The 26279-nt window shown below is 39.8% G+C and overlaps 3 protein-coding genes across 4 annotated transcripts; 2 read left to right on the top strand and 1 right to left on the bottom strand.

Moving 5' to 3' along the window:
* The first annotated feature begins 539 nt into the window (after positions 1-539).
* Positions 540-25880, top strand: LOC136281321 (uncharacterized). Of its 2 annotated transcripts, XM_066167783.1 has the most exons (18): positions 540-614; positions 848-1203; positions 1714-1878; positions 2191-2301; positions 2541-2666; positions 2808-2904; positions 3369-3587; positions 3810-4186; positions 4598-4765; positions 5051-5161; positions 12939-13055; positions 13335-13425; positions 13800-14174; positions 14382-14504; positions 14978-15100; positions 15427-15549; positions 24186-24493; positions 24988-25880. In XM_066167783.1, exons 3-18 carry the CDS (start codon positions 1783-1785, stop codon positions 25123-25125), a joined length of 2703 nt encoding a protein of 900 aa, XP_066023880.1. In that variant the 5' UTR covers positions 540-614; positions 848-1203; positions 1714-1782; the 3' UTR covers positions 25126-25880. The 2 variants fall into 2 exon arrangements, with proteins under 2 accessions (XP_066023880.1, XP_066023879.1); XM_066167782.1 differs by lacking the exon at positions 540-614 and having other exon boundaries at positions 1069-1203; positions 3369-3575.
* Positions 5422-6548, top strand: LOC136281171 (uncharacterized). The gene is made up of 2 exons (XM_066167410.1): positions 5422-5985; positions 6409-6548. Exons 1-2 carry the CDS (start codon positions 5422-5424, stop codon positions 6436-6438), a joined length of 594 nt encoding a protein of 197 aa, XP_066023507.1. The 3' UTR covers positions 6439-6548.
* On the bottom strand, positions 5870-7470 carry LOC131789982 (uncharacterized). Its single transcript, XM_066167411.1, has 3 exons — positions 7321-7470; positions 7068-7124; positions 5870-6588 (listed from the first exon to the last, which is right to left on the bottom strand). Exons 1-3 carry the CDS (start codon positions 7453-7455, stop codon positions 6214-6216), a joined length of 567 nt encoding a protein of 188 aa, XP_066023508.1. The 5' UTR covers positions 7456-7470; the 3' UTR covers positions 5870-6213.
* Positions 25881-26279: the final 399 nt, after the last annotated feature.

The following is a 26279-nucleotide window of genomic DNA, read 5'->3' as shown; positions in this document are numbered from 1 at the left end:
TATACCATGAGCAATATTAATCATAATTTTTTTTTAGTATTTTTGAAACATCCAAATCCTGAAAGATCTATAGTGTAACACTTCCAATTCCCAAGATCTTGTCCCTTGCTCTTTAACAGAATCTTTAGCGAACGAGGTAAAGAGTATTAAGGGTGACCCTTTATCTGTAGAGGTGGGGCGGTGAAGGGGAGGAGGGGGAAGGTGTTCTGTTCATGTCCATATGTCCATTTCCAAGCAAACTTTATCAATATTAGGTTAAGACAAAGGACTGAAATATATAAGTGAAAGTACCATTAATCCCGCCAATAGAACAAAATTAAATGGGTAAGGCTGTTTATGTCTTTATTGCTTCTACCCCCCCCCCCCCCTCTCACCAGTTGCTAAAAAACGTGCTGATTATCACCTTTTTTAATATTTCGTAACTCGATTAGCCCTCACGAAATGGAAAGATCTCTGCGGGTAAAGATGTTTGACATTGATCTTTTTGGGAGGTTTTAATTTGCAGCAGGCAAATACACTGCCCATTCTGAGCAAGATGTCACGCGAGTGCCAACACTCAGTCGGTTTGCTCTTTGCTTTCTTTGTTGTCATCTTGGTTTCTCCAGCAAGTGATGGTATGTCGATACATAAAATAGCTGAAAGGGGATTATTGACGTGATATATCTGTTTTATACTGATAACAACGCGGGTTAGAAGAAAATAAAGAGGGAGAGAAACGAGGGAGGGGCGCACTTAGAGGCAATGGCACAATTTACCGGATCGCAAAAAGAGTGTGCATTATAATTCTGGGACAACTGCTAATAAGAATATCTAGTATTTCAATGCGTATTTATTTATTTCTTGACAGCTCTTGGTTTCAAGGCCGGAAAGGAAAACATTACTACTACCACACCAGGTCTGTTCGCATGCAAGAAGATCTCTTATCAGTATCATTTCTATGGCGGACAGCAAGTAAAGGTCTTTGCTTCCGTTGGCCATACAGAGAGGAGCCAAAATCCTCGTAATGGTGGCGCGATCTGGGTTGACGATGTTACCGAAAGTGGATTCACAGCTTGCGTTGTGGAGTTTGGAGACAGCTCGAATGGTACTAAGGAAGTGGACTGGATTGCTGTTCAGACTACACCTTCTGGATCGGAAATAGGCACCAAATCGCTAAGCTCTTGGACAACTGGGACGGAATGTGAGAAGATCGATTTCCAACAGGTAGAATTGTGTTAATCAGCGATTCATAGGCACTAAATGAACCATAACGTGTAAAATGTAATGTAAGATATCAAATGTCTGGGCTAGAACAAGAAACTCGTCCTTGCCAAAGCGTGCTTTCGAAAACAAAGACACTTGACCTTCCATTCAACTTGCAGTATGCAATGTTCGATAATCTTTCATAACCCGCTAAAGCTGTGCAAATCCTTACGCATTCTCTGTTAAAGAAAAAATATTTTCTATTTTTGGATCTCAAAGCTCTCAGATTTGTTTCTTTTCTAACCTATGTTTAATCCATAGCCTCACAGAACCTTATTTGATTTATCAATGTATTTACTCAATTTATAATTTCCTATTAGTATTATTATTATCATTATTTTTATTGACATTATTATTACTATTATCGTTTGTCGTGATGTTTCCTATAAATTTTTAAATACGGTTTGATATATTTCCCTTAAGTCTATCGGTAAGACCTTAAAATGTGTAACGCATTCTCTTATGTTTCAGCGTTTTTCATCTCCCCCAACTATTTTCGTGACTGCCACTCATGGTGTTACCAACCGAACTCAGGACGCCATGGCCATGTGGGTCGAGGACTTGAAAGTAGACAGCTTTAAGATTTGCTTGAGAGAAGCCAAAATCTTCGATGGTCCACACAAGAACCTGAAAATAGTAAGCAACCCCGAGTTTTATAAGGGCTGTCGACGGAAAATTTATTAGGTGTATACAACATTTCTCGGTGAAGAGAAGAGTTTTTTTTCTCTTTATCTTCTTCCTCTCTTTTTTAGGAGAAAAATAAATGAAGTAAAAAATAAGTAAATAAAGTAAATTATAAATAAATCTCCTCTATTTTTACCATAAACATTTAAGCTGCTTCTTGCCTGAGACAAACTTATAACGAGTATAGTCGTTTTATAAATAAAAACAAAGCTCGATATTCTAATGTTGTAAAATGAACTCTGAAAATTCTCATTTGATCCACAGAATTGGATGGCTTTCAATAACATCAGCGTAGACAACTTTACCGTTATCAAGACCATGGTATTTGCCAATACGAACTTGCCATCTCCGCAGCATAATTACGCCTTTTGTCAAGTAAGTCATATTTATCCGGGTCGTTTCCTCAATATTCGATCTCAGAGTATGTGTGAGTGTCATCGTTTTGCATCGCTTTTCCTCTAAATCCCCTTTCCTAAGTTTGGTTTTTTTTTCTTAATGCACTTAGTCGCCCTAAGAAATTGTGTCTGTGCATACTTGTTATAATAGGTATAGATATCATTATTTTATTATTACACTTATTAAATCAATTATCATATATTTTTTTTACAATCTAGACTGTAAACTTCACAGAACCTTTCTATGCTCCCCCGGTCGTATTGGTAACTGCAAAGCGAAGCACTAAAATTAACAATTCTCTTCAATCCGTATCTCAATGCAACGCTGTCACCACCTGGGTCGAGGTAAGTAATATGTTGTTTTATTGATCTAACTCCTCGACAAAAAAAACAAAACAAAACAAAACAAAACAAAACAAACACGGGATTATTGTCAACTATGTTGCTATATTGAAAAGATTTCTTTTCTTTCTTCTTCGTATTTAGTACACATCTAAAAGTGAAGCTCAGATTTGTGTCAAAACGTTTAATAGCGATTCTAACAATAAGGACGTCATCACCGTCGACTGTTTGGTGACTGGAGGTGAGCAGAAAGTTTCGTGGTTATTTTCATGCCAATTTTAGGAAGACTAAATTTTCATTGTTTTGAAAAATGAGGTAGTCGTACAAGTCTTATGCTACTGCACGTCAATCAAATTATAGCTCTGCGGAGCGTAGCTGTAATTCTAAACTTAGGGCTAACATCTTCTTTTCTGATCGTTTTTCCTTCCCAACTGATACCCATATGGAAATGACTAATAACAGTTAGGCTGTTGGTTACAAAACGCAGTCAGCTGGAAACAGGGCCTAGGTAAATTTATCGACAGTTCAAATCATGTTTAAAACACCAAAGTCATACGCACACTGAATACAACATTTGCATACCTTTTTCCAAAGCACTTACACTCTTTTAGCACTTGAATAAGTGAGATGGGAGTTGCAAATAGATTTTCCAGGATGGTACACTCGTTAACTTGCCTGACATATTCTTTCATGTTTTTTCCGCAGATTTAGACCCTTGTATTAACGTCGTTTGCCATTATCACTGTTTTTGCAAAGCTTTCGGGCCTCATGATCCTAGATGCGTCTCTGTGGGGAGTTGTCCATCATACGAAGAACCTGTCTGCTCATCAAACGGTTCAACATATGACAATGAATGTCTGTTTCAGCAGGAAATGTGTATTCTTCGACTTAACTACACCGTACAGCACCCTGGTAGCTGTGAAGGTTACTTATATTGAGTAAAATACTTGTTATGGTGGTCGTTTCGATTAGAGCGTTGATGTCAGAAATAGTTCCCGATATTGGTTTTGGTGTAAGCGCGGCAGAAGCAGTTTTAGCGCCAACGGAGGTGGTAATGTCCTCTTGTTGACAATACTTCGTCAATAGCTTTAAATTAGAAAAAAGTGAATTCAGACCGCGCCAATTATTTTTTAATTTCATTTCTAGGATTTCCTTTTCAGAGAGGTCGTCAACACATGCCGCACATACCATCACTTGGATATTCCCATTGTGAAGTCATTCACCTTAGGCCATTTGTGTTTTATCCTGACAAGGCCCTCGGAGTTCAGGTCACGGTTAATCATATTGACACCAGTGACACGTTCTACGTACATGACGCCGCTGTGTCCTGGGTTGAAAATGTCAACTACGATAGATTCACCGCATGCGTGATGGCGGCTGGCTACAATGAAAGACACGCAAATGCCAATGTGACAGTTGATTGGATGGTTTACCAAGGGGCACCAGTGGGTGGAGTTGCTGATGAAGTGCGGTTATCACAATGGTGGACTGGAACGACTTGTAAATCTGTCAGTTTTCCCTCGGTTAGTAAAATAAGCTGTCTGAAAATAGATGTTCTAAAACCGAAGAAAAGTTTCCCTGCAAAACTGGCGCCGTGCTCAGCTCGCCGTTACGACGTTGCTTGATTTATTCAATAAACTCCGTAAGTAATTTCGCCTCCGTTATACAATGGACCGTAGACAAGGTAAATTTTATTTCACTTCCAATAATGTCGATGTAGAACGTTCAGGTGTGATTTTTTTCGCCTTTCGAGATTTGAGACTGAATAAAGGAGATGAAGCCGTGTAACTTCAGTGTTTCAGAAATCACAAACGTTTTAACATACAAATAGTAATAACTACAACAGCGTCGGCGGAAGCACTTGATAAATCAACCATAACAGCAACCGGTGGTAACACTAAAAGTTAGAGCGAATGTGCTCTATCTTTTGACAGGGAAAATTTTTTGTGGCGCCATCAGTATTTGTGACCGCTGCGCATCACCACGCTGGACTGAAACGTGACGCTGCAAGTGTTTGGATTGAAGATGTCACGCAATCTTCATTCAAAGTCTGCTTGAGGGAACTTCAGAATTATGCGGGATCTCACGAAGATGTCTACGTTGTAAGCATTCCACTTTCCTGTTACAAGTGCTTTATATCTCTACAGAAACGCAAAACTGTTTTTGGTTTGTTTTGTTTTCCTTTTTATAGTATATACTTCTTTGCCTTTGTTTTTATTGAGTGGTCGTATTTTTCAGAGACAAGTTTAAGGTCGACGAGCCGCACTTGAATAGATCAATCCAAAACTTACGAAAAAAAAGAAAAAAAAACAGAACGAGATTCATAAAGATAAAGAGACAATAACATGTATTCAGACCATTTAGTTTTTCTTATTTTCATATTTCAGAAATGGTTGGCATTCTCATCTCTCCAGAAACCTCTCTTCTCTGAACACAGTTCAGTTTATTTTGCTAATTCACAGTCGCCATCCGCTGGTCACAACAGAGCTTATTGCAAGGTACAGCTGGACCTAAATGAGCTTGTTCAATTCCAATGTATCACTTTTTTCCCCGTAAAAATATCTTTAATTCTCGCCTTCAAAAACACGTTCCAGAACGGGTAGTCTCTTTGTCCTTTCCTTTGAACTGAATCGTAATGACAAACACCGTTCTTCCTACACGCCGGGCTGGCGCGTGCCGTGAAGTGGAACTTTGTCGCCCGCTGTTGTTTGAGATTGTACAGCGGAAATGCGAATAAAAGTACCAAGCAGTTTTCAAAATGGCGGCTGAAAATAGCATTTTGAATGCTATTGTGGCTCTTCGTCCTTTACGTGATGAAGTCGATAATTTCTTTTTGTTTGAAGAAGAAGTAAAAACAGCTCTCACTTCAATTTTTGAAAAAAACCGTGTGGGCCAAAGCTCTTTGAAACGAGCTAAAATGTCACAAATTCCAGCGACAGCACTCCTGGAAGGAGAAGTGAAGATGTGGCTTAAGATGCTCCATAGGCGCCTCAGTCCAAGAATGAAGGCCCGAAGCGCTTGGACTGTAGAGTTTAAAAGGGCGATGTCCTCGGAAATATTTTCCTTAATTTTACAGATGGTTAAAAAGGCCCGTTCCGCTTATGGTGTTGTGCACAACGAAGAAAAACACACAGATATAATCTACTATAACAGAGAGAACAGACTGATTCGAGATTTTGCCCAGTTATCTGAGCTAAGCAGAGACTCAGTCCGAGAATTCCTTATTAAGCAGAGTAAAGGAACAAGAAAAGGAACTTCAAAAGTTTCCATAACTTCTGAAACGCCTTTCACCATCACATTTATTAAGAGGACACAGCAAGTGGTGGGTATTGTCTCAAGTCTCTATATGTACCATTGACTTGGTTTTCAGTTTCTAAGCCCTCTAGATAGTCTGGGTCAATTTCATGAACAGTCCCAATGTCAATCTTTTTTAACTGTTCTACAAGGTTACTATAAGTTAGAAGCTTTGGAACCTTACAGCCTTTACAAATTGAAATACTTGTTCTTTTCCCTGGTTTGCCTTCATTTGATTTCATTGAAAGCACCAGTCTTACACTTTTGTACTTTCGTTTCCCACTATTACACCACTTGCATAATATGTTGCAATACTTCGAACAATGTTGTCATCTGACTTTTCAAATTCTAACACACTCTTCTTATACTCTTTACAAACTATTCTATTGGTCAACTGCTTGTTCTCTGTCACATATTTTGTTAACTTATCTAACTTGCATCTCTTTTGCAGAGTGTCAAACATTCCCTCGAAACAGGCTGAGGAATGTTCATTTGAGCTCCCATGAATTTTGGCAGCAGCTTCAATGGTTTCATGCCTCCTTTTTCTTGCGGTCCTTGGTCCCAGTGTTGATTCTCCATTGACAAGTGCAGTAGGGTTTCTTGTTCGTGCCTGAGATACCTGTCCCTGTGACTAAAATATTGCTAAATTAGACACTGGGTAGTAACACAATTATTTAAATTAGATGTGGTTGGATGATAACAAAATAGATATTTAGCCAAATCTTACATTCAATATGTTGATGTTTACAATTTAGAGACACTGTCATTTATGACAGTCTTTACTGACCAAATGAACAAAGGCACTCGCTCAGGTTTCTTGCATAGGTACCGGCATAGAAGCCTGACCATGGCTGTCATTCTGGCACTGGCTCTGTGTTAAGTGGTTAGTTCACTGAAATTGAACTTGCAAAATATTTTTTTTTATTTTTACAAAATTGAATATTTTTCTGTTCACATTATTAATAAAATTTGGCATAAAATTAAACCTCATCCAACCACTAATCAATGCAAACCTACAGACTTAGTTGGAGGTTGCACCCAGCAGTTTTTTGCTGCATACTTACTGGTACTGGTAAAACAACCACAATAAAGAATCAAGAGTATACTCACAGGAATATTTTCTAATTCATTTCTTATGTCTTTGAAGTGTTCCCTGACTGTGGCCAACTAAAAGCAATTATTATACAAGTGATTTCATAAGCACTGATTGTTTAATTTCAAGTGTCATTTAGAGTTTAAACACATAAAAAGCTTTTACCCTGTCAAAATTGAAATTCAAGCCTCCCTACACATGTTACAATATTCTCTGATATTGAAAATAAAAATCTTCCCAAAACATTAATACTGGACAAATTTATCTCACCTTTTCTTGGGCTCGCTGGACTTTTTTGTACTCTGCCGATAGCTTGCGATTTTCATCAACAGCTTTCTCTCTTGCAACCTTGCGAGCTTTCATGAATTGAGCCAAGTTAAAGCGCGTGTTCTTTGTGTGCAGCATCCTAGAAATTAACTCATAAAAAACTAAGGAAAGAAGGCAAAATTAGGAAAACAAAAATCATAGAGCTTTTGTCAAGGCTTTGAAGTTTCGGTTCGTAGCACAAATTCTCGGATAAGTAGAGAAACTTAAAAAACTATCCTAGCCAAAAATACGATAGAAACGACAAATAAACCTTACCTTTTCTTTTACTATTTCCTCCACTGTCTCTTGCTAAGCGAACATCGAAGAAACCATGGCATATTTAGTATCAAAATGACGGGAAAACTGTGTACTTTCAGCACATTCGAGTTTTGGCGCCTTCGGACTAACTCCAGGACCGCTCGGAAACAGTTTTCAACAGGCGTTAACTCAGTTCCAGGCTTCTCTAAAAACCACACGGTCACAAACGCCATATTTGTGGACGCCGATTGTTCCGCTTCAGAGCGCTCACCAGCCCGGCGTGTAAGGTTACTACAAGGAATCTCTCTTCTGAAAATCGGGAAAAAAATAAACAAACAAACAAATAAAGAAACAAACAGACCGGCAAACAAATGAAACATGACGAAGGTTGGAGATTTGAATGAAACTAAAACAACATTTCGATGGAATTAATGGTTTCTCCGGGCCTAATTATTCGAAGATCAATTAGCTAAACCGAAGAACAAATCATCGTTCGGTTTTCTTTATTCCTGCGTTCAAAAGCTTTTGTCTGGATAATTTTCTTAAGTCCTTCAAGAGTCTTCTGTATTTCTTAACCGAGCTTTGAACAAACCGTCCTTAATCAATTTGCCCAAGGTTATTGTAGTATACTAGGACAGCGGATTTTTATGTAAAAGTATACATCCGGGAAAGTGTGAGCGCGGGAAGATTATTAAAGAAACGTGTACTGTGTGTACTGTTGTTGTTCGCCTTCGTGGCTGCCTTTTGTGGCATACTTCTTCATTTTTAGACACTACAAATTGGCGACGAGGATGGCGAATTCAGTAGAAAGGGCGCTTCCACCTCTAGATTTAACAGGGTCTTCCTCTCAGGTCGCGGAACGATGGCGACAGTGGAAACGATTGTATCAGTATAACATCGATGGCAAGGGAATTACGAATCCTTCTCGGAAAACAGCTCAGTTACTTCATTTAGCAGGTATGGAAGTACAAGATATTTACGAAGATATTCCAGATCCTGGACCACTGAATGCTAACGAGGATAATGAGTATGTGGTGTGTCTGCGAAAGTTGGATGCTCATTTCCGAGCCGAGGACAATGTACCGTACGAGCGTCATGTCTTTCGTCAACTTACGCCGACAAAGGGAGAGACCGCCGATAAGTTCATGGTTCGTTTACGTAAACAAGCTCGTCATTGTAATTTTGGTCCAACTTTGGAAGAAAATTTACGGGATCAATTGATTGAAAAGTTGCCTAATGTTGAGCTAAAGAAGAAGCTATTGGAAGTCGTTAATATTACTCTGCAAGCAGCAATGGATAAAGTTCGAAAGTGGGAAGCCTCACACGAGCAGGCAGGTCAAATGGTCATGCCAAGCCAAGAACCTGGAGCAGGTACTCATGCAGTTGAAGAACGTCCTGGGCGTGGAGACAAAGGGAAAAGCGTTTGTTTCAACTGTGGTAAAGAAGGTCATTTTGCCCAAAGTACAAATTGTCCCGCCCGAGGTCGCAAGTGCAGCAAGTGTGGTAAATATGGTCATTATGCCAGCTGTTGCAAAGGGGGAAGGAACTCGAAGCCTGGAAAACAAGGTAACAACCAACAACGGGGAGGCAGACAGCAGCGTCATGGTAAGGGGAGACAGGCAAATCATGTTGAGGGTCATTGTAACGAGTCAGGTGAGGATGACAGTTTTGCTTTTACTATAGAAGAACAGACATGTGCCATGTCAAATTCCTCTGAACCCGTTATCTCAGTGAAGATTGGTGGAATCAGCAGAGATGTGTTGATTGATTCAGGTTCTGCAAGTAACCTCATTAGTAAAGATACACTGCAGGAACTTAAGTATCAGGGGCTCAAGATTGAATTAAAACCTTGTCTGAAGAGATTGTATGCTTATGGGGGTCGAGAGCTTAAAATTGAGGGCCAGTTTCAGACAGAAGTTTCCGTACCCAAAGCAAAGGTTGTGGCAGATTTCATTGTTGTTGAATCCGGGCGTTGTTTGCTGGGATATTCGTCCGCCACAGATCTTGGAATCCTTCGTGTGGATCTCTCGGGAACTCTTGGGACAGGAGACTGTAACACTGTTGATGGTACCTTCGTGGGAGGACTCAAAGCAAAATACCCCAGTGTATTCCAGGGAATTGGAAAGCTTAAAGATTATCAGTTGAAGCTACACATTGACCCCAGTGTAACTCCAGTCGTTCAAAAAATGCGACGAGTACCTTTTTCTGTAAAGGACAAAGTAACTGCCAAGGTTAACGAACTCCTTGAAAAGGACATAATTGAGAAAGTCGAGGGGCCTACGGTGTGGGTAAGCCCAGTCGTTGTTGCTCCTAAACCGTCCGGGGACATAAGGTTGTGTGTCGACATGCGGAGAGCCAACGAGGCCATTATTCGGGAAAGATTGCCCATACCAACCATAGATGAAGTCCTTGAAAGTCTTAATGGGAGTGGTGTTTTCTCGAAGTTAGATTTAAGGTGGGGTTTTCACCAAATTGAGCTGGATCCTGATTCAAGGGATATCACTGCTTTTGCCACCCATGATGGTATATTCCGCTACAAACGTTTGAGTTTCGGTGTAAATGCCGCACCAGAGAAGTACCAGCATATCATCACCCAGTCAATGGCAGGTCTACAAGGGGTGTCAAACATAGCAGATGATCTTATCGTTCATGGTCGAGACACTGAAGAACATGATAAGAACTTACACAGTGTGTTGCAACGTCTTAGTGAGAAGCAGCTGACTTTGAATGCTGAAAAATGCACTTTCCGAATGACTAAAGTGGTATTCATGGGTCTTTTGCTGAGTAAGCATGGCATCGGCCCAACGGAGGAAAAAGTCAGCAGTTGCAGAGGCAAGTCAGCCTCAGACACCCTCAGAAGTCCGTAGCTTCTTGGGGCTCGTTGGATTCAGTGCCAGGTTTATACCCGATTTTGCTACCACTGCTGATCCCCTCAGAAAACTTGCAAGAAAAGGGGAACCGTTCGTTTGGGGCAAGGAGCAGGAGCAGTCGTTTCAGAGATTGAAGAGTCAAGTTGCAAGTGCACCAGTCCTAGCTTACTTCGATAAGGACACACCCACCCGTGTTATTGCTGATGCAAGTCCTGTTGGACTTGGCGCCGTGCTGGTGCAAGAAAAGAATGGGGAAAGCCGTGCCATCTGTTATGCTAGTCGTAGTTTGAGTCAAGTGGAGCGTCGTTATAGTCAGACAGAAAAGGAAGCACTAGCCTTAGTCTGGGCTTGTGAACGCTTCCACCTCTACTTGTACGGGCTTCCACAGTTTGATCTGGTGACAGACCATGAAGCACTTAAAGTCATCTATTCCAGGAAGTCTAAACCTTCAGCCAGAATAGAGCGCTGGGTTCTGCGTTTACAACCGTACAACTATCAAGTTTGCTATGTGCCTTCAAGAAAAAACATCGCAGATGCCCTTTCCCGACTGACGAAGATACCGGCGTCAGACAATTCCGCGGAAGATGATGGATATGTACGCGCGATAGCTCTACATGCTGTCCCCGCTGCATTGAGAATCAAAGAGATTGAACAAGTCTCAGCACAAGACTCTGAGTTGCAAGCACTCAGAAATTGTCTCATCGAAGGGAAATGGGACAATGCCCCAAAGCAGTATTTGCCAGTGCGCAATGAGTTGACTTTTATTGGCCATGTAATTCTCCGGGGGACAAGAATTGTTATACCCCAAGCACTTCGCAAGAGAGTCGTTAGTTTGGCACACGAGGGGCACCAAGGAGTCACAAAGACAAAGGAGAGACTTAGAACAAAAGTCTGGTGGCCTGCTATGGATCGTGATGCCGAGAAAAGATGTGCAGAGTGTTACGGGTGCCAGATGGTTACAAAGAACGTTCCACCCCCACCATTGAAGTCAACACCGTTACCCAACTAACCATGGGAAGAAGTAGCTATGGATCTAATGGGTCCGTTACCTTCTGGAGAACACTTGTTAGTTCTCGTTGATTATTACAGCCGGTGGATAGAAGTTGATGTTATCCGAACAACTTCCAGCAAAACCATCATTCATTGCTTGGATGCCCAATTTGCAAGACATGGGTTGCCTAAAGGTCTGCGTACCGACAATGGCTCAAATCTTGTATCCAAAGAAGTAGAAGATTACCTGAATGAAATGGGGATTGAACACCGTTACACAACACCTCTATGGCCAAGAGCTAATGGCGAGGTAGAGAGGCAAAACAGGTCGCTTCTTAAGTCCATGAGAGCAGCCCATGCAGAAGGACAGAATTGGAGAGAGGAACTAAACAGGTTTCTTTTGGCGTACAGGTCCACGCCACATTCAACCACAGGAAAGAGTCCCGCCGAGTTATTGTTTAGGAGAAAGCTAACAACTAAAATGCCTGAGCTAGTCAACGTTGAAGAGGAGGAGCTAGAAGTGAGCGACCAAGCCGTTCGTGATCGGGACAATCAGAGAAAGCAGTTTAACAAGGACTATGTGGACAAGAAGTTCCATGCCAGAGATCGAAATGTGAAAGAAGGAGACAGTGTTCTGCTTGAGAAGAAGAAAGAAAATAAGCTGTCACCTTGCTATGAGAAGGAACCATATCAGGTGATATCTCGTTATGGGGACCAGGTGGTGTTGCGATCGCCTCAAGGTGTCCAGTACAAACGCAGCCTTCAGCATATTAAGTCCTTTAATATGCCAGATCCAGAAGAACAGGAAACGCCACAACAGGACGCTAAACCACGGACTGAACCTAAGTCATTTGAGACGCCACCTGTGGCAGAGGATCAAGTACCAATGGCTGAATCACCACCAGAAGATGTACCTTCTACTGTACCTACAGCTGAGCCGCATGTGAGAAGATCCGGCAGAATTACGAGCCGTCCAAAGGCTCTGAGTGACTACGTTCTGTATTAAAACTAGTGACATTGGCATTTTCATATTACTGTTCGTTGTTATTACATGAGTGACATTGAAACGTTGTTTTATAAGCTGAACGGCCAAGGCTATGTTTATGTTTAGCGTGATTTTTGTCTTGAACATTTGGAATCGAATTGAACTTTTACGGTATCTAAACAAAGTGGAAGTTTGATATGTTTCTGTCTTTCGAGGTCAACCATCTGAGCGAAGAAAGAGAGGGAATGTAGTATACTAGGACAGCGGTTGTTTATGTAAAAGTATACATCCGGGAAAGTGTGAGCGCGGGAAGATTATTAAAGAAACGTGTACTGTGTGTACTGTTGTTGTTCGCCTTCGTGGCTGCCTTTTGTGGCATACTTCTTCATTTTTAGACACTACAGTTATGCATTACGTTTGCTATCTTTGAACAGGATTTGACAAAATTTTCAAATGCATTCGATCTGCTCTTTACATAGGATGTCTCCTTTACTCTGAAGTTCAACAACATCCCAAACGTGTTTGTCTCTGCAAATCATTCAACCAGTGGTGGTAATCTGCAACCGATACATAATGGAATAACGGCTTGGGTTGAGGTAGGGTCACGTATTTTATCGACTTCTCAGTATCTTAAAGTTTCTATGTTATTTGTATTATGTTTTTCTATTTTTCACCTTTTTTTTCCTTAGGAAATCTGCGATCTGAGTTTCTTTTGAATTTACTGTTTCTTGCACTCGTTGGGTTTTTTTTAATTTCGCTATTATTTTTTCCATTATTTCTTCATGAAGTTTTACCGAATGGTTATTGAGTATTTTATTTCTTTCCAGATTTAATCAAAATTAATTCGGTTAGTTATTTGTTATCTTTTTACTCAGTACGTCAATGAGACAGGATTCAGGGTTTGTCTGAAAGAGTTGTACGAGACGAAATATGACCCTCTTTCAGTGTCATACACTGTATTGTCAGGTGAGAATATGATTAGGCCTGTAAGTGCCGAGGGATGTTTAATCGCAACGGGAGATACATAATCTAGCATAAATTAAGTACCTAGGAAGATATTTTTGTGCCCTCAAAGCAATTGCCAAAAGTTTCCGTGAAATCTATCGGTTTTCCCTTTATTTGCTATTTTTGTCTTTGTTTTGTTTTGTTTGTTTGTTTGTTTGTTTTTTATATACTATTATTTTTTTGCTTTGCATTATTATTAAACATAAAACTCGTTTCACCGTTTTAGGCAAACAAACGAAGAACTAAAACCAACAACTCGCCAGCAGCTCACATTTTTCCACAATTGTATCGCTGTACGCGTATTAATATTGTTCCTTATTCTGTCTTTTCACCAGATATATGCCAACCTGGGTGGAGTTTCTTCGATGGATACTGCTACTTCACAAGCCCCTCCTGCGTGCCATGGCTTACTGCTGAGTCTAACTGCTCTGCAATGGGTTCACAGTTGGTGACTATACACAACCAGGAAGAAAATGTGTACGTTCAGCATCGACATAACGGAGAGAGATCCTGGATTGGACTCAATGATCGGAGTGTGGAAGGCTCATTTGTTTGGACAAATAAAGAAATTAGTAAATTTAGATTCTGGGCGCATCAACAACCAAATGACTGGAACAACGAGGACTGCGTACACACTCTTGGTGCGAAGCATGGTTACACTTGGAATGATGTGCCTTGCGATAATTGCCTTAATTTTACTTGTTTTAAAGGTACTTTAAGTGATGCCCGTAGATTATTCAGTGTTAATGAAGAACCCCTCTATAAAATAAAATTAAAATATTAAAAAAAAAAAAATTCCAAAGAGGATTTATATCGTTGATTATGAATGCATAGACAATCTGACAGCACCAAAGTTTATAATCTCTCGGCCAGTATTACCGTGATTCTGTTTTTTTTTTTTATTTCTATTGTCCCAGACTTTGACGAGTGTAAGACAGGCACCCACAGCTGTGACGATAATGGGACATGTGAAAATACCGTAGGCTCGTATAACTGTATTTGTGAGTCTGGGTATTCTGGAGATGGAAAAACTTGCAATGGTAAGATGATCTAACCTTTGTGCAATCCACACTCGGAGTAATGTAACCCCCACTTTTTTTTCCAGGAAAGAGAACTCTCCATACTCAGCTTTAGAATCTCTTTATGGTTGTCAATTTAAATTATCAAATCAATTGATAAGCCAAATTGTTATGTAGTGATTTGTTTCACAAGGATTCCGAGCCCTAAGAAAAGCCATAACTTAACACAGGTAAATTGACTGTTTTTGATATTGCCAATCAGCTTCCGACACGTCATTCGCCTTTCACGCCACTCAGTATGGTGCTTGAGACAAACAGAAAATTCACCATAACTTAGATACGGAGTTCCTCTTTTTTGCGTTCAATTCGATATCGCTCGCATTTGCTGCTCTCACTCGTGAGATATCAAGTTAAAAACGAGAGGAAAATTCCATGTATATCGTTCTGTCAGCCCTAAGAATTTTTTTTTGAGGATATGCATACTTTTTTGCTAGACGTAGACGAGTGTTCGTCAAATTCTTACAGCTGTGACGCCAACGCTGTTTGTACTAATGTCATTGGGTCCTACACATGCAAGTGCAAGGCTGGGTACTCAGGAAATGGAAAAACTTGCAGTGGTGAGTAACCGTTATAGGCGTCTAAGAGGATACACTCAAAAGTCATGTATTTAAAATTCCAGCATTAGCGAAACTAGTGCTATTTTCAAGGATATTCTTCTCTTTTACCCGGACATTATGGTGTTTATGAGACAAACAGAAAATTCACCATAACTTAGATACGGAGTTTCTCTTTTTTGCATTCAATTCGATATCGCTCGCATTTGCTGCTCTCACTCGTGAGATATCAAGTTAAAAATGAGAGGAAAATTCCATGTATATCGAACTGTCGGCCCTAAGAATTTTCCAAATTAATTTTATTGAGGATATGCATACTTTTTTGCTAGATGTAGACGAGTGTTCGTCCAATTCTTACAGCTGTGACGCCAACGCTGTTTGTACTAATGTCATTGGGTCCTACACATGCAAGTGCAAGGCTGGGTACTCAGGAAATGGGAAAACTTGCAGTGGTGAGTAACCGTTATAGGCGCCTAAGAGGATACACTCAAAATTCATGTATTTAAAATTCCAGCATTAGCGAAACTAATGCTATTTTCAAGGATATTCTTCTCTTTTACCCGGACAATTCTCCCGAAAAAAATCGATGGACAGTGCCAATTTAATACTCAGGAATTCGATTATCTTATTTCCACCGTAAAAATTGAATTCATATTCATAAGAAGCTAAATAGACAAAATGGCTCATTAAGAGTTTAGTTTCCGACTATTTTCCAGCTCACTGAAACAAATGAACAAGTTTTTTGGTGACTGTGTAGTATATACTAAAACAGATCTTCATGCAATCCACACTGGGAGTAATGTAAGCCACATATTTTTTTTTAAAGAAAGAGAACTCTCCATACTCAGCTTCAGAATCTTTTCATGGTGGTCAATCGATATCATCAAATGTTGATAAACATAATTGTGATGTTAAGTGATTTGTTTTACAAAGATTCCCAGCCATGAGAAAAGCCATAGCTAACGGTAACGCTTTAATGAGTCGCCGTGTACATTCCCACTTTCGTTGCCTTTCGTTATAAATATCTCCTTTTTCCGGCCGGGCAGTATTTTTGAGCAAAGACATCGGTCACAACCTCAAGCCCATAAATAGCTTATTAATCCTCTCTTTTCTCTCTCTCATGTGTTTTTATTTTCGAGAAAAACGAACTTTTCACTTTCACCCTCTAGGATCGATGGATCGGTCATAACAGGTGGGAAATTGAACACTTTCGCTCGTTTCGCATTTCAAAGATATTTCATCAAGGGAAATCTAACCAACGTGTGCTCTTTTATAGACTCTTCGTCTTCTGTAAATTGTAATTTGTGTAGGAATTAGTTGCTCAGAAGCTTTGAGCCATGCGAAAAAGCGATGTCCTCTCTTCCGTTACAAAAAAAATGTCGGTGAAGAAAACCACTTTTTCAATCATGTCCCATTATTCAGAATTCCACCAAATTACGTATGTAAATTGCCGAAGGAATGGTCTTCAAAGTAATGTAAACTTTTCTTTGGGCAAATGTTTTGTCGCGACGCAGGAAACTCTTCAAAATAGCACACGGAAGACACCAAAGAGTTAAGGAGCATCCCTGCTTTCGAAATGACTTCGGATCGAACAGCAGAACTTTTTCAGAAACAAATAACATAGTTATACCCCATTTTGTTAAATTACTTTGTCATTTATCATTTGAAGTTTGTTTCTGCAGAGATATTCTGCCACCGTTCTGTCTAGTACGACTATGCACCAGTGCCAGTACGATTTACGATTAAAAACTTTGCTGGTCTCTCGCATAAGAATCTTAAGTTTCTGCCCATTGTTTAACTTTCTATATGGGCTTACTCGTGCCTTTTAACTAACACTCGATAAAAACTAACAGAGTTTTCAAAGGGAGTTTTTTGCAGGTGTTAAGTGGACTAACTGAGGGCTTGCATGACCTAATTAGCATAATTACAGGTATGGTCACTTGACGGTCATTTTTTGAAATAAGCACAATTGCGTAGAAAATAAAAAGTAAGTCTAAATATCCATTTGGCTCTGATTTTGTCTTTATTTTCACCCAAGCTGATTTTTTCTGCTGCAGTGAAAATACTTTTTAATTACCGCAATGTCTGTTCACTTTGCAACATACAGGCAAGACAATTAAATTTACAAAACTTAATTAACCGCGAAAGAGTCAATATCGCTTGTCTTAACTGTCCCTGCTCTTAACTGCAAATAACCTTTTCAGCGCTTCTAACAAACTTCAGCTTCTTTGTTCGGTAAAAAACACAGTTGTGAAACCGTGTCAGCAGGACTGTACACCAAAGAATTCACAACTAACAGCAGCTTCAGGGACCATCAAACATTGTCATTCATTCCCCATTTGCCTGACATTGGAAGCCCATGACAAGGCTTGTTAGAATATCGACATACAGTTCCTTCCTCTTAACGTTGACCTGGGAAGTATGGAGTCTGAAAGATGTACAAATGTCATTTATTACTTTAATTGAATAGTTTGAAAGCTAAGAATTCTTAACTAGTTCACAAATGCTGTAATCGTTGTACAAGATGGATGTCCGTGCTGAATGGAAATTTCAGACACCACCTTTTTCCTCATTGCTTGTAGCTGGCTCTCCTTTCCTGCTCTGATTTGCTCATCGTCATCACTCTGGTTGACGTCTTGGTGGTCGAGACTTCGCTTTGAGGCCAGACGAGAAAAAAAAAATAGAAATTTGCTTGCTTGTAAGAAACTCAGATTAGTCAAATAGCTCCTCACCGTCTTCGTCTTTCTCAGACCTCATTAACCTTGAGACACTTGCAGCATCTGCCTTTTGTCCCGTTTGTTCTCCAGTTTGAAACTTGGCTATCAAGTAGTCCTTATGCTCATCAGTGAAACGAGTACTGCGAGAACGACTCTGCTTTAGGGCCCATCCCATTTCAAGAGAAGCTACAGACGATGACGGGGTGGATTCTGCGTCCCGCAGTTCCGCCGCAGCACTCGGTCCCTTCTCCAGTCTAGAGGCATACCCTAGCACGACGCAGTCATAAAGAGTTTCATATTCAATAACATGATTGTGTCCCCCACATTCGAGATGCTTCTGTAATGACGAATGGCGTTGATAGGACTTAATGCAACCCTCTTCCGAGCAGAAAAAATATTTTTAGCCGTGGAATCGCGCGATTCTTCACTTGAATCATCAGTATCTTCATCAGTGCTGTCTTGGTGTTTTTGAGATGTTTCAGCAACCTCAGCTCGTCTCGGCTTGATGGGAACAAAATTAGCTTTTTATATTTTCGCTGGAATCACTGTATTCCAGCGTTGGAACTTCGTCCTGGTCAGGAACATGAAACTTGCTCCAAGGAATGAATTTGCCTCTTCCAATTTTGTAGAATCTCCATATTCTCACACCTTTCTCACCATGCTAAACGATATCGGTTGTGCCTCCCACTTCCTGTATAGCTCTCTCGATTTCAGCAACAACAGATGTAAGACGAGAACATCGGTCGCATGTGTGGCTGTGGTTGTGATGGCAAATTTCAAGGTAGTCTGTGTCGTCCGGACAACTTAGCGCGTAGGCTCGACAATGGTCTGGTAAGAACTGATGAAGCACACTCGATTATTTTTTTATGATAGTTATAATAGTAATAATGATAATAATAATGATAATACGGTTAATAATGGCACCTTGTAATCGCTCTTCACATATCTCTTTCCTTCCTTCGGCTGTTCCTTCTTTTTTTTCACCCAGGCTGAGCCCATCCCACAGTCTCCTCCGAGCTTATCGACAACACTCTCTAAATAAGCAAAAGCCTGTATGCTTTGCGCTGCAAAGTTATCGAGTCCCAGTAATGAGTTCCTCACACTAGCAGAACACACATCTAGAATGTTATGAAGGTTGCTGCGTCCCATAGGAGCAAAACCCGTCTCGGTGCAAAACAGGTTATACTGTTGAATAACTCGCTCGCTCTGGGATGACCTTTCTTACCCCATTGGGTACTGTTATTTTCTTTTCGGATGATAATTTCAATGTCCTTTCACCAAATGGAAGTTCTTGGATAATGTGTTCACTTGTGATGAAGTCAAGGAAGTGGTCGAGCTGTGAGGCTGAGACATACATTCTCGACACACAACGAGTTTCTCCTTCAGCACCTCCTCCATACATGTGAGCGTGTTGCCTGGCAAAATTAAATCTATATCGTGTTTGACCAGGAATCCAACTCTGTAACGTTCGATAGCTAACTTTGTCAGCAATAATGGATAGGGTTTGCCTTCGTGTGCTCCAGTGGCTCGCATTCTTGTAGCATTCTGCTAAGGCGTCAACCAGCGTTAAGTCAACTTTGTCCTCTGTCTGTGCAACGTCGTTTGATATCGCTAGTTTATTCAAGAGGATTTCAGCGTTCACAGGTGCAGTTTCTTCTAGGGCTGCTATCACGACTTGTCTTGCTTTACGAATGTGGTAGTGTTGTGTTTTGCGAGCTATTGAACCCCCTGATGTTAGCAACTGATGACGTACAGGGCTGACATCCCTACATGCTAGAATGCATTGAGTGCTTTTCTAGAACTACGTTTTGCCTCTTTTGCGCCATCGGAATCTTCAGGGCTCTCAGATGGGTGGTAAAGCTCCCAGGTGTTTCCGCGGTCAGTCCCGGCTGTATTTCAGAACTACTACAAGTACCTTTTACCTCTTTTGCGCTTTCAAAATCTTCTGAGCTCCTAGATGGGTGGTAAAGGCTCTCCGTTGTTTTCATAGTCAATGCCAATGTTTTTCTGGAGTAACCGTAGGATTCATTGGTATTCATTGGCCTGAGGATATATTCAAAGCACAAGTTTGAGTAGTGGCTATATGGCTTGGCACTCTATTTACGGAATTTTTTTTGCACTGCAGCAGGCTTTTCAGTGCTCTTGCTTAATTAAGCCCTCCTACATTACTTACAACAACAAATATAAATTTTAGTTTAACTTTATTTACTTCTTCAGGAAGTGTTAGTGTTATTAGAAAAAGGCGGTGCACTTCTATTGAACCTATCGATTAGATTGCTCACCATCCTTAGGTCCTTGACTGCAAGCGTTAGTTCATCAATCTGTGACTTGCTTTCAAAACTCTCTCTGCATTTTCTACAGATACCTGTGCAATGGTAATAGAAGAAACAGTTATGAAAACGATAACGGTTAATGATAATGACAACGATAATAATAATGAGCTGGTGATGTTTATGATGATAATAACGACAATTGTGATGAAGACGATGACGACAACAACGATGACGAGTAAAATGAATTTCAGTGATAGTTAACTTTGACATGGAGCTCTTCCTTCCCATGATCGAAAAAATGACTACTAACCGTGGGCAAGTAATAGAGAAAGAACAAACTTAGCCTAGCCCGTAGCCGTCAAACCTTCGACGTACTTCATTCATGGTATGAGTTCCTATCATACGCAGCCAATAATTTATGTCTACTGAAAAATTGCATTTCTTAAAAAGCACCAATATCTGAATACATAGAGCACATATATTACACAACAATTACCTTTTCTGCAATAGGGTTCATGAAAGCCATACCTGAACCTAGAGGTACAAGGACGCCGGTTCTCTGAAATATAACTTTTGATATCTCTCTACTAACGCCTCTGTCTCCCTCGAAACCTTTTCCTTTACCGTGGGAAGCGATCTTATCTGGAATTCTGGAGGTATCCTGGCTCCTTCGCCATCCAGTGCCAAGCTCAGAACGGTAGAATGGACAAATTGTTAAGGCGTTTATATCCTCTGCACTCATGTAAAAAATACCTACTCGGGCAAGGATAAGTTCATTCTCGTTCTCAACTCCGGCAAAACACCAAGCACTTTTATGACCCTTATTGCACGACACCAAGGGAACCACATCAAATAAATTACTCCTTTCTCGTCGGTCGTACGAGCAAGCACTTCCAAGTCCAAACTTCGAAGCTTCCATTTCATTCACAAGCGAGACTTCCGATTCAGAAAGGGCGGGAAATAATTATTTTTCTTAGTTTCACGTGAGAAAAATCGAATGGAGCAATGTTTATTAAGTTTTGTTAATTTAATTAATTGTCTCGCTTTTAAATGGAAAAGTCAACAAACATCATAGTTTACTCACGCGGAAAAAAAAAAATAACACGAGTACAAATTGAGGAAAACTCAGAACTAAATGGATATCTAGACTTATCATTTATTTTCCTCGTATTCGTGCCTGTTTAAATGACTTCGACCAACCCCACTAGTAGGTGTAAATTATTCTGTCACACGAACACGACGACTCGTACCGCAATTATGCAAATTAGGTCACGCAAGCCCTCACTTAACTCCTGCAGGGGCCTCAGTAAGGTAACATTGTGTGGATTTTTGTTTACCGTAGGCTAGTCAAAAGGCATGGGTTAGCAAGTCAAACAAGGGGCAGAAACTTAAGATTCGTATGCGAGAGACCGGCAAAGTTTTTAATCGTATACCGTTACTGGCACTGGTGCATAATCGTACTAGACAGAACGATGGCAGAATATCTCTGCAGAAACAAACTTCAAATGATAAAAGACAGATAAATTTAACAAAACTGGGTATAAATTTGTTATTTGTTTTGAAACAGTTCTCCTGTACGATTTTGAGTAATTTCAAAGGCAGGAATGCTCCTTAACTCTTTGGTCACGCAATCTACATATTGCATCTTATTGCATCATTATCTACATCAAGAGTTTCCTGCGTAGCGAGAAAACATTTGCCCAAAGAAAACGTTGCATCATTTTGAAGATCATTCCTTTGGCAGTTTACATATGAAATTTGGTGGAATTCTGAATAATGGCACATGGTGAAAAAAGTGGTTTTCTTCACCGACATTTTTTTGTAACAGAAGAGAGCACATTGTTTTTTCGCATGGCTAAAAGCTTCTAAGAATTCAATTCCTACAAAAATTACAATTTACAGAAGACGAAGAGTCCATGAAAGAGCACACGTTGATAAGATTTCCCTAGACGTAATATCTTTGAAATGCGAAGCGAGCGAAAGTGTTCAATTTTCGACCTGTTATGTCCCGATCCATCGATTCTAGAGGGTGAGAGCGAAAAGTTCGTTTTTCTCGAAAATACAAACATATTTGAGGAAAAAAAACAGTCTTTCTTGTCTTACTAGGGTCTTCTTGTGTGCAAAACTTGAGACAATTTGAATTTTTGACCCTTGCCATAAAAATTTCATTTTTGTTTGATTTTTGAACGGATGTCCTCTTAAGCGTTTTTTTTTAATGTTATTGGACAGTTTGTTATTTGGTGTAATGAACTGTTATGCAGAAATTCTGCAAGTTTTGACGTCCAAAATCGTTCAAATAGTTTTTAATGGGCTCCTAATACATTTAAGATTCTTTTAAAAGTTTAAATTTCGTTTAATCAAAGAAAAGATGGAAGTAATCCTGTCGTGACATGAAGAGCTCTTCCGTTGTTGAATCAGATGATCCGTTCATTTTTAAAGAAATTCAAAATTATACGACCTTGGAATGAGAACAGTTACAGCCGAATTTATATCACCATCACCGAATGACGACATCGTCATTAATCAATATAAAATACATGTTTTTTCCACGAAGTTACCCGTTCAGTAATTTTCATTCCAACTGACGATACAAGATTTAAGATTTTTGACTATTCTTCCTTCAGTTCACAAAGCGATGCAGTTCTGTTGATCCAACAGTATCCAAGAAAATTACTCTTTCACTGCTAACAGATATCTTCAATGATTTGAACAGGTATTAGTTAAACAAGGCTAGCTTGACCTTTGAGCAGATGTTTTATCGAAGTTATGCTTTACTGAACCTTTTGTGTAACCGTAGGTTTACAGAAACAAATTAAAACGCACCTCTTCAGTGATCGCATGAATTCGTTAGAACTAATTAGAGCTGATGGAGGACCGGTACGATATTGCGGGTCTACGAGGATTTTCGAAAAAATCAGTTCACGCGCGCGTTGAAGAAATGGTCAACTCTTGTGCCTGTTCTGTGAATATACGCAATCGTAATTATAATAATCTCTTGTAAGCATATTGGAATTAAATATACGGAACAGTGGCTTGGCTGGCCAAAGCACTCAGATATCAACACTTTGTGCCTGGTTGAGCAGTGGAGGCAAAGTAGGGCTCGTCCTTGGAGAGCAAGACACAGTTTACGTAGAAAAAATAGAGGACATAAAGACGAAAGACCAAGGGAAAAAATGAAAACAATAGATTAATGAGGCTATGTTCTATGTTGACTTGTCGTGTGCGCGCCTCTTCCACACCAAGAAAGAGCTGCAATTATGAACAGCTGTTTTGTTGTGGTTGGGTGTTATTAGCGAGGTGACACGAAGTAGCGATAAATGTAACAAGCAGTACTAAGGCCTATTCCTCAGGGAATGTAAGTCAGGCGGCGACAGAAGTTGAAATGCAAAACTTAAGTAGTGCAACTTGAGTAAAGGTACGTGCACAACTTGATTAAGCACAATGGGCAAAACTACGGGAAGCCTGGTGGATGTCGCCATTTGCAAACTATGGCTAAACGGGAATCGTCTTTTAGAGAATGCGCTCACAGTGATTTTCAAAAAAATAAGCATTATCGGATTTAACAACATTTATTGTATCTGAGTTAGTACGTGCGCTATTATTGACAAATTTAGCGGGCCTTAAATCACAGTACATACCCTTAAAGTGAACAAGTTAAGTTTGTTTGGATTGAAATCTTGTCCCTCTATTTTAACCCAAAATTAAAGTAAATAACTTACTAATCGCATTTTCTCATGGTAGATATCTTACTAATCTCGTTTTCTCATGGTAAATATCTTACTGATCTCCTATTGTCGGTCAGTACTGTAAGTTAAGGAACCTTTTTTTTGTCCTCGGATCTATGACCTTCTTCGTGCTTGGGCCATAAATTAGAGCAGTGAAACAAGGTCTCTAACTTAGTGTGCGGACCACCACCCGAGGTATGAGGTATCTAAATTTACATTAAAAAAATCAATGCTATACTTAAAGTACCAATAGCATGGAAACCGCAAAAGAAAATGCCGTGGCTTACGTAGAATCTGTTAAAGATCTGACTACCAGTGCAACGCGCGTATCGAAATAATATATCTAAAAGTTCTGAATTTGCATTTTTTCCAGCTTTACCATCTTGCAAGGCTTTAGGAGTTGAGGATCCTAACATGATATCTGACGCGCAAATCACTGCGAGTTCCAACTATCTCAGCTATTACCCACGCAAAGGAAGGCTTAATGGAAACAGCGGTTGGTGTCAGCGGCTTCGTAAAATCACCAATGACTATCTACAGGTTGATATGGGAGCAGGGCGCACAGTATGCGGAGTCGCCACACAAGGAAAGGCGAACGGATCGTTCGTAAAAAGCTACAGGCTATCCTTTTCCAATGATGGCACCAGCTGGACTGCATATAAAGAGCAAAACGTCGAAAAGGTTTGAAACACTCTCAATTTTATACCTACTTGAAATATTTTCAAGTAGATATCAAATGTTGTTTTCCGAGGGAGGACTTACCGGTTAGGAAAAGTTAATTTAAATTTATCTATTTATCCTTCAGGATAAAAAGATAAAGAATAAAAAATCTTGTCCTTTTCTCCATTGAAAACATGTAGTGGAAAGTGGTCTGGTTCCCCTGTGTCCATAGCGACGAAAATATGAGTAAACGTCATGATTCTGTGTGCGGAAACACGTGTTAGCCGTTAAGTCCCGCAACGGAAACAAAGGTTTCAGCAACACTTCCGAGACCGGAATTTGGGTTTCTCGCCCAGTGGCATCAGCTAAGGGATTAAATAAAATCTCATTACAGATCTACAAAAAAAAATTATATCAAGAAGGGTGGGGGTCTCTTTGAAGTAGCTCACCTGTAAATAAATTTTCCCTAATAATTAAGTGGTTTCTCTTTTTCTTTTTTTTTTTTTTCATTGCAGACCTTTGGAGCGAACTCAGACCTGAATACCATTGTTAAACATACGGTGAATAACCCAGTCCAAGCAAGATACATTCGATTTTATCCTGTCACATTTAATCAATACCCTTGCATGAGGATCGAAGTGTTCGTGCAGTAAATGAGAAAATCAACAACAGGGTAGTTTTTCTGCATGAACCCTCCTTAGTCTTGCATAAAATAATGGTACAAGTTTTCGTGAAGGCTTTGAACAGGCCACAAATGGCCTAACTGTGGAAGTATTAAAAAGTTTTCAACCATTTCCTTCGTAGTTTACAGGCCGTTTCTCGGAGGTTCCGGTAACCTAACAGGCCTATAAAGCTGTTCTGTGTTTACTCAAGATGTGCGTTGTGAAAATTGTACAATAAACATATTAGGAAAAGAAACAAAATGGATTAGCTAGAGTACCAGAACATGCTGCACTAATCTTAAACTTCTAATTTTGAAATATTGTGACGAGTCCGTTAAGTTAACGGAACTTTCCAGAAACGGGCCCCTGGACCCGAGCCGAATGTATGCATAAGCGGCAAGTCGCGTATACTTTGCAATTACATTTCTCTTTGTATATTAATCTTTCTTAACATGAGAATGCCCATGTCAGCTCAAAGAACAGATTTTGTATTTGCTTCAAAATTTTTTCACCCAAGCCTGTCATTTTTGCGTGAAAGTGTCTTCCCTTGTCATCTCAGAAAAGGATCGAAAAAATAACGAAAAGATGATGTGTTCGCAATATACCCAATTTTCAGTTTTTATTAATTAGAACCGGTTAGGAATTTAAAAAAAAACGAACAAAAAAAAAAAAAAACTCGGTAGAGGTTTGGACCAATGAATGGTTCTAGTCATGTTCTATTATGTTTTCATGCTCTTGAAAATAAATCTATTTTGACTCGCTTTGATGGTTGATATCAGTCTGTTGAGAAAGTCTAAAAGATGGCCTGCAGTTGAAGCGTGGACGAGAGACAGAACGTGTAAGCTTGTCTTATGCCATTGACAATAATCAACGTTAAGGCTAACAACAAATGTTTTTGCAAAACAACCCGCTTCTCATCAATTTTAATCATCTGCCAGTGCTGTCACTTGTTATCGTGAACCTAAATTCCACTGAATAATTGGCAATCCAACTTGAAGGAGTTGGAAATAATATTTTTAAGCATCAGAGACAATCCAGCCATTTAAAATAGAGTAATTACAAAAAAAAAAAAAACAACTAATAAACAAAACAAACAAAATAAAACAAAAACAACAACAACAACAACAACAAACGTGGGATATACA

This window comes from Pocillopora verrucosa, chromosome 5, assembly GCF_036669915.1.
Source record: "Pocillopora verrucosa isolate sample1 chromosome 5, ASM3666991v2, whole genome shotgun sequence".
NCBI classification, from domain to species: Eukaryota; Metazoa; Cnidaria; class Anthozoa; order Scleractinia; family Pocilloporidae; genus Pocillopora; species Pocillopora verrucosa.
The sequence above is the reverse complement of the archived record's forward strand: the minus strand, read 5'-3'. Positions and strand labels throughout refer to the sequence as shown.

Excerpts from the sequence above, each read along its gene's own strand:
- LOC136281321 (XM_066167783.1), top strand. The coding sequence starts at position 1,783 with ATGGCCATGTGGGTCGAGGACTTGAAAGTAGACAGCTTTAAGATTTGC. Across the intron at positions 2,905-3,368 it reads CGACTGTTTGGTGACTGGAG|ATTTAGACCCTTGTATTAAC; the intron begins GTGAGCAGAAAG and ends TTTTTTCCGCAG. Across the intron at positions 14,505-14,977 it reads AGATGGAAAAACTTGCAATG|ACGTAGACGAGTGTTCGTCA; the intron begins GTAAGATGATCT and ends CTTTTTTGCTAG.
- LOC136281171 (XM_066167410.1), top strand. The coding sequence starts at position 5,422 with ATGGCGGCTGAAAATAGCATTTTGAATGCTATTGTGGCTCTTCGTCCT. Across the intron at positions 5,986-6,408 it reads TTAAGAGGACACAGCAAGTG|AGTGTCAAACATTCCCTCGA; the intron begins GTGGGTATTGTC and ends TCTCTTTTGCAG.
- LOC131789982 (XM_066167411.1), bottom strand. The coding sequence starts at position 7,455 with ATGCTGCACACAAAGAACACGCGCTTTAACTTGGCTCAATTCATGAAA. Across the intron at positions 7,125-7,320 it reads TCCAGCGAGCCCAAGAAAAG|TTGGCCACAGTCAGGGAACA; the intron begins GTGAGATAAATT and ends AATTGCTTTTAG. Across the intron at positions 6,589-7,067 it reads ATGAATTAGAAAATATTCCT|TCACAGGGACAGGTATCTCA; the intron begins GTGAGTATACTC and ends GCAATATTTTAG.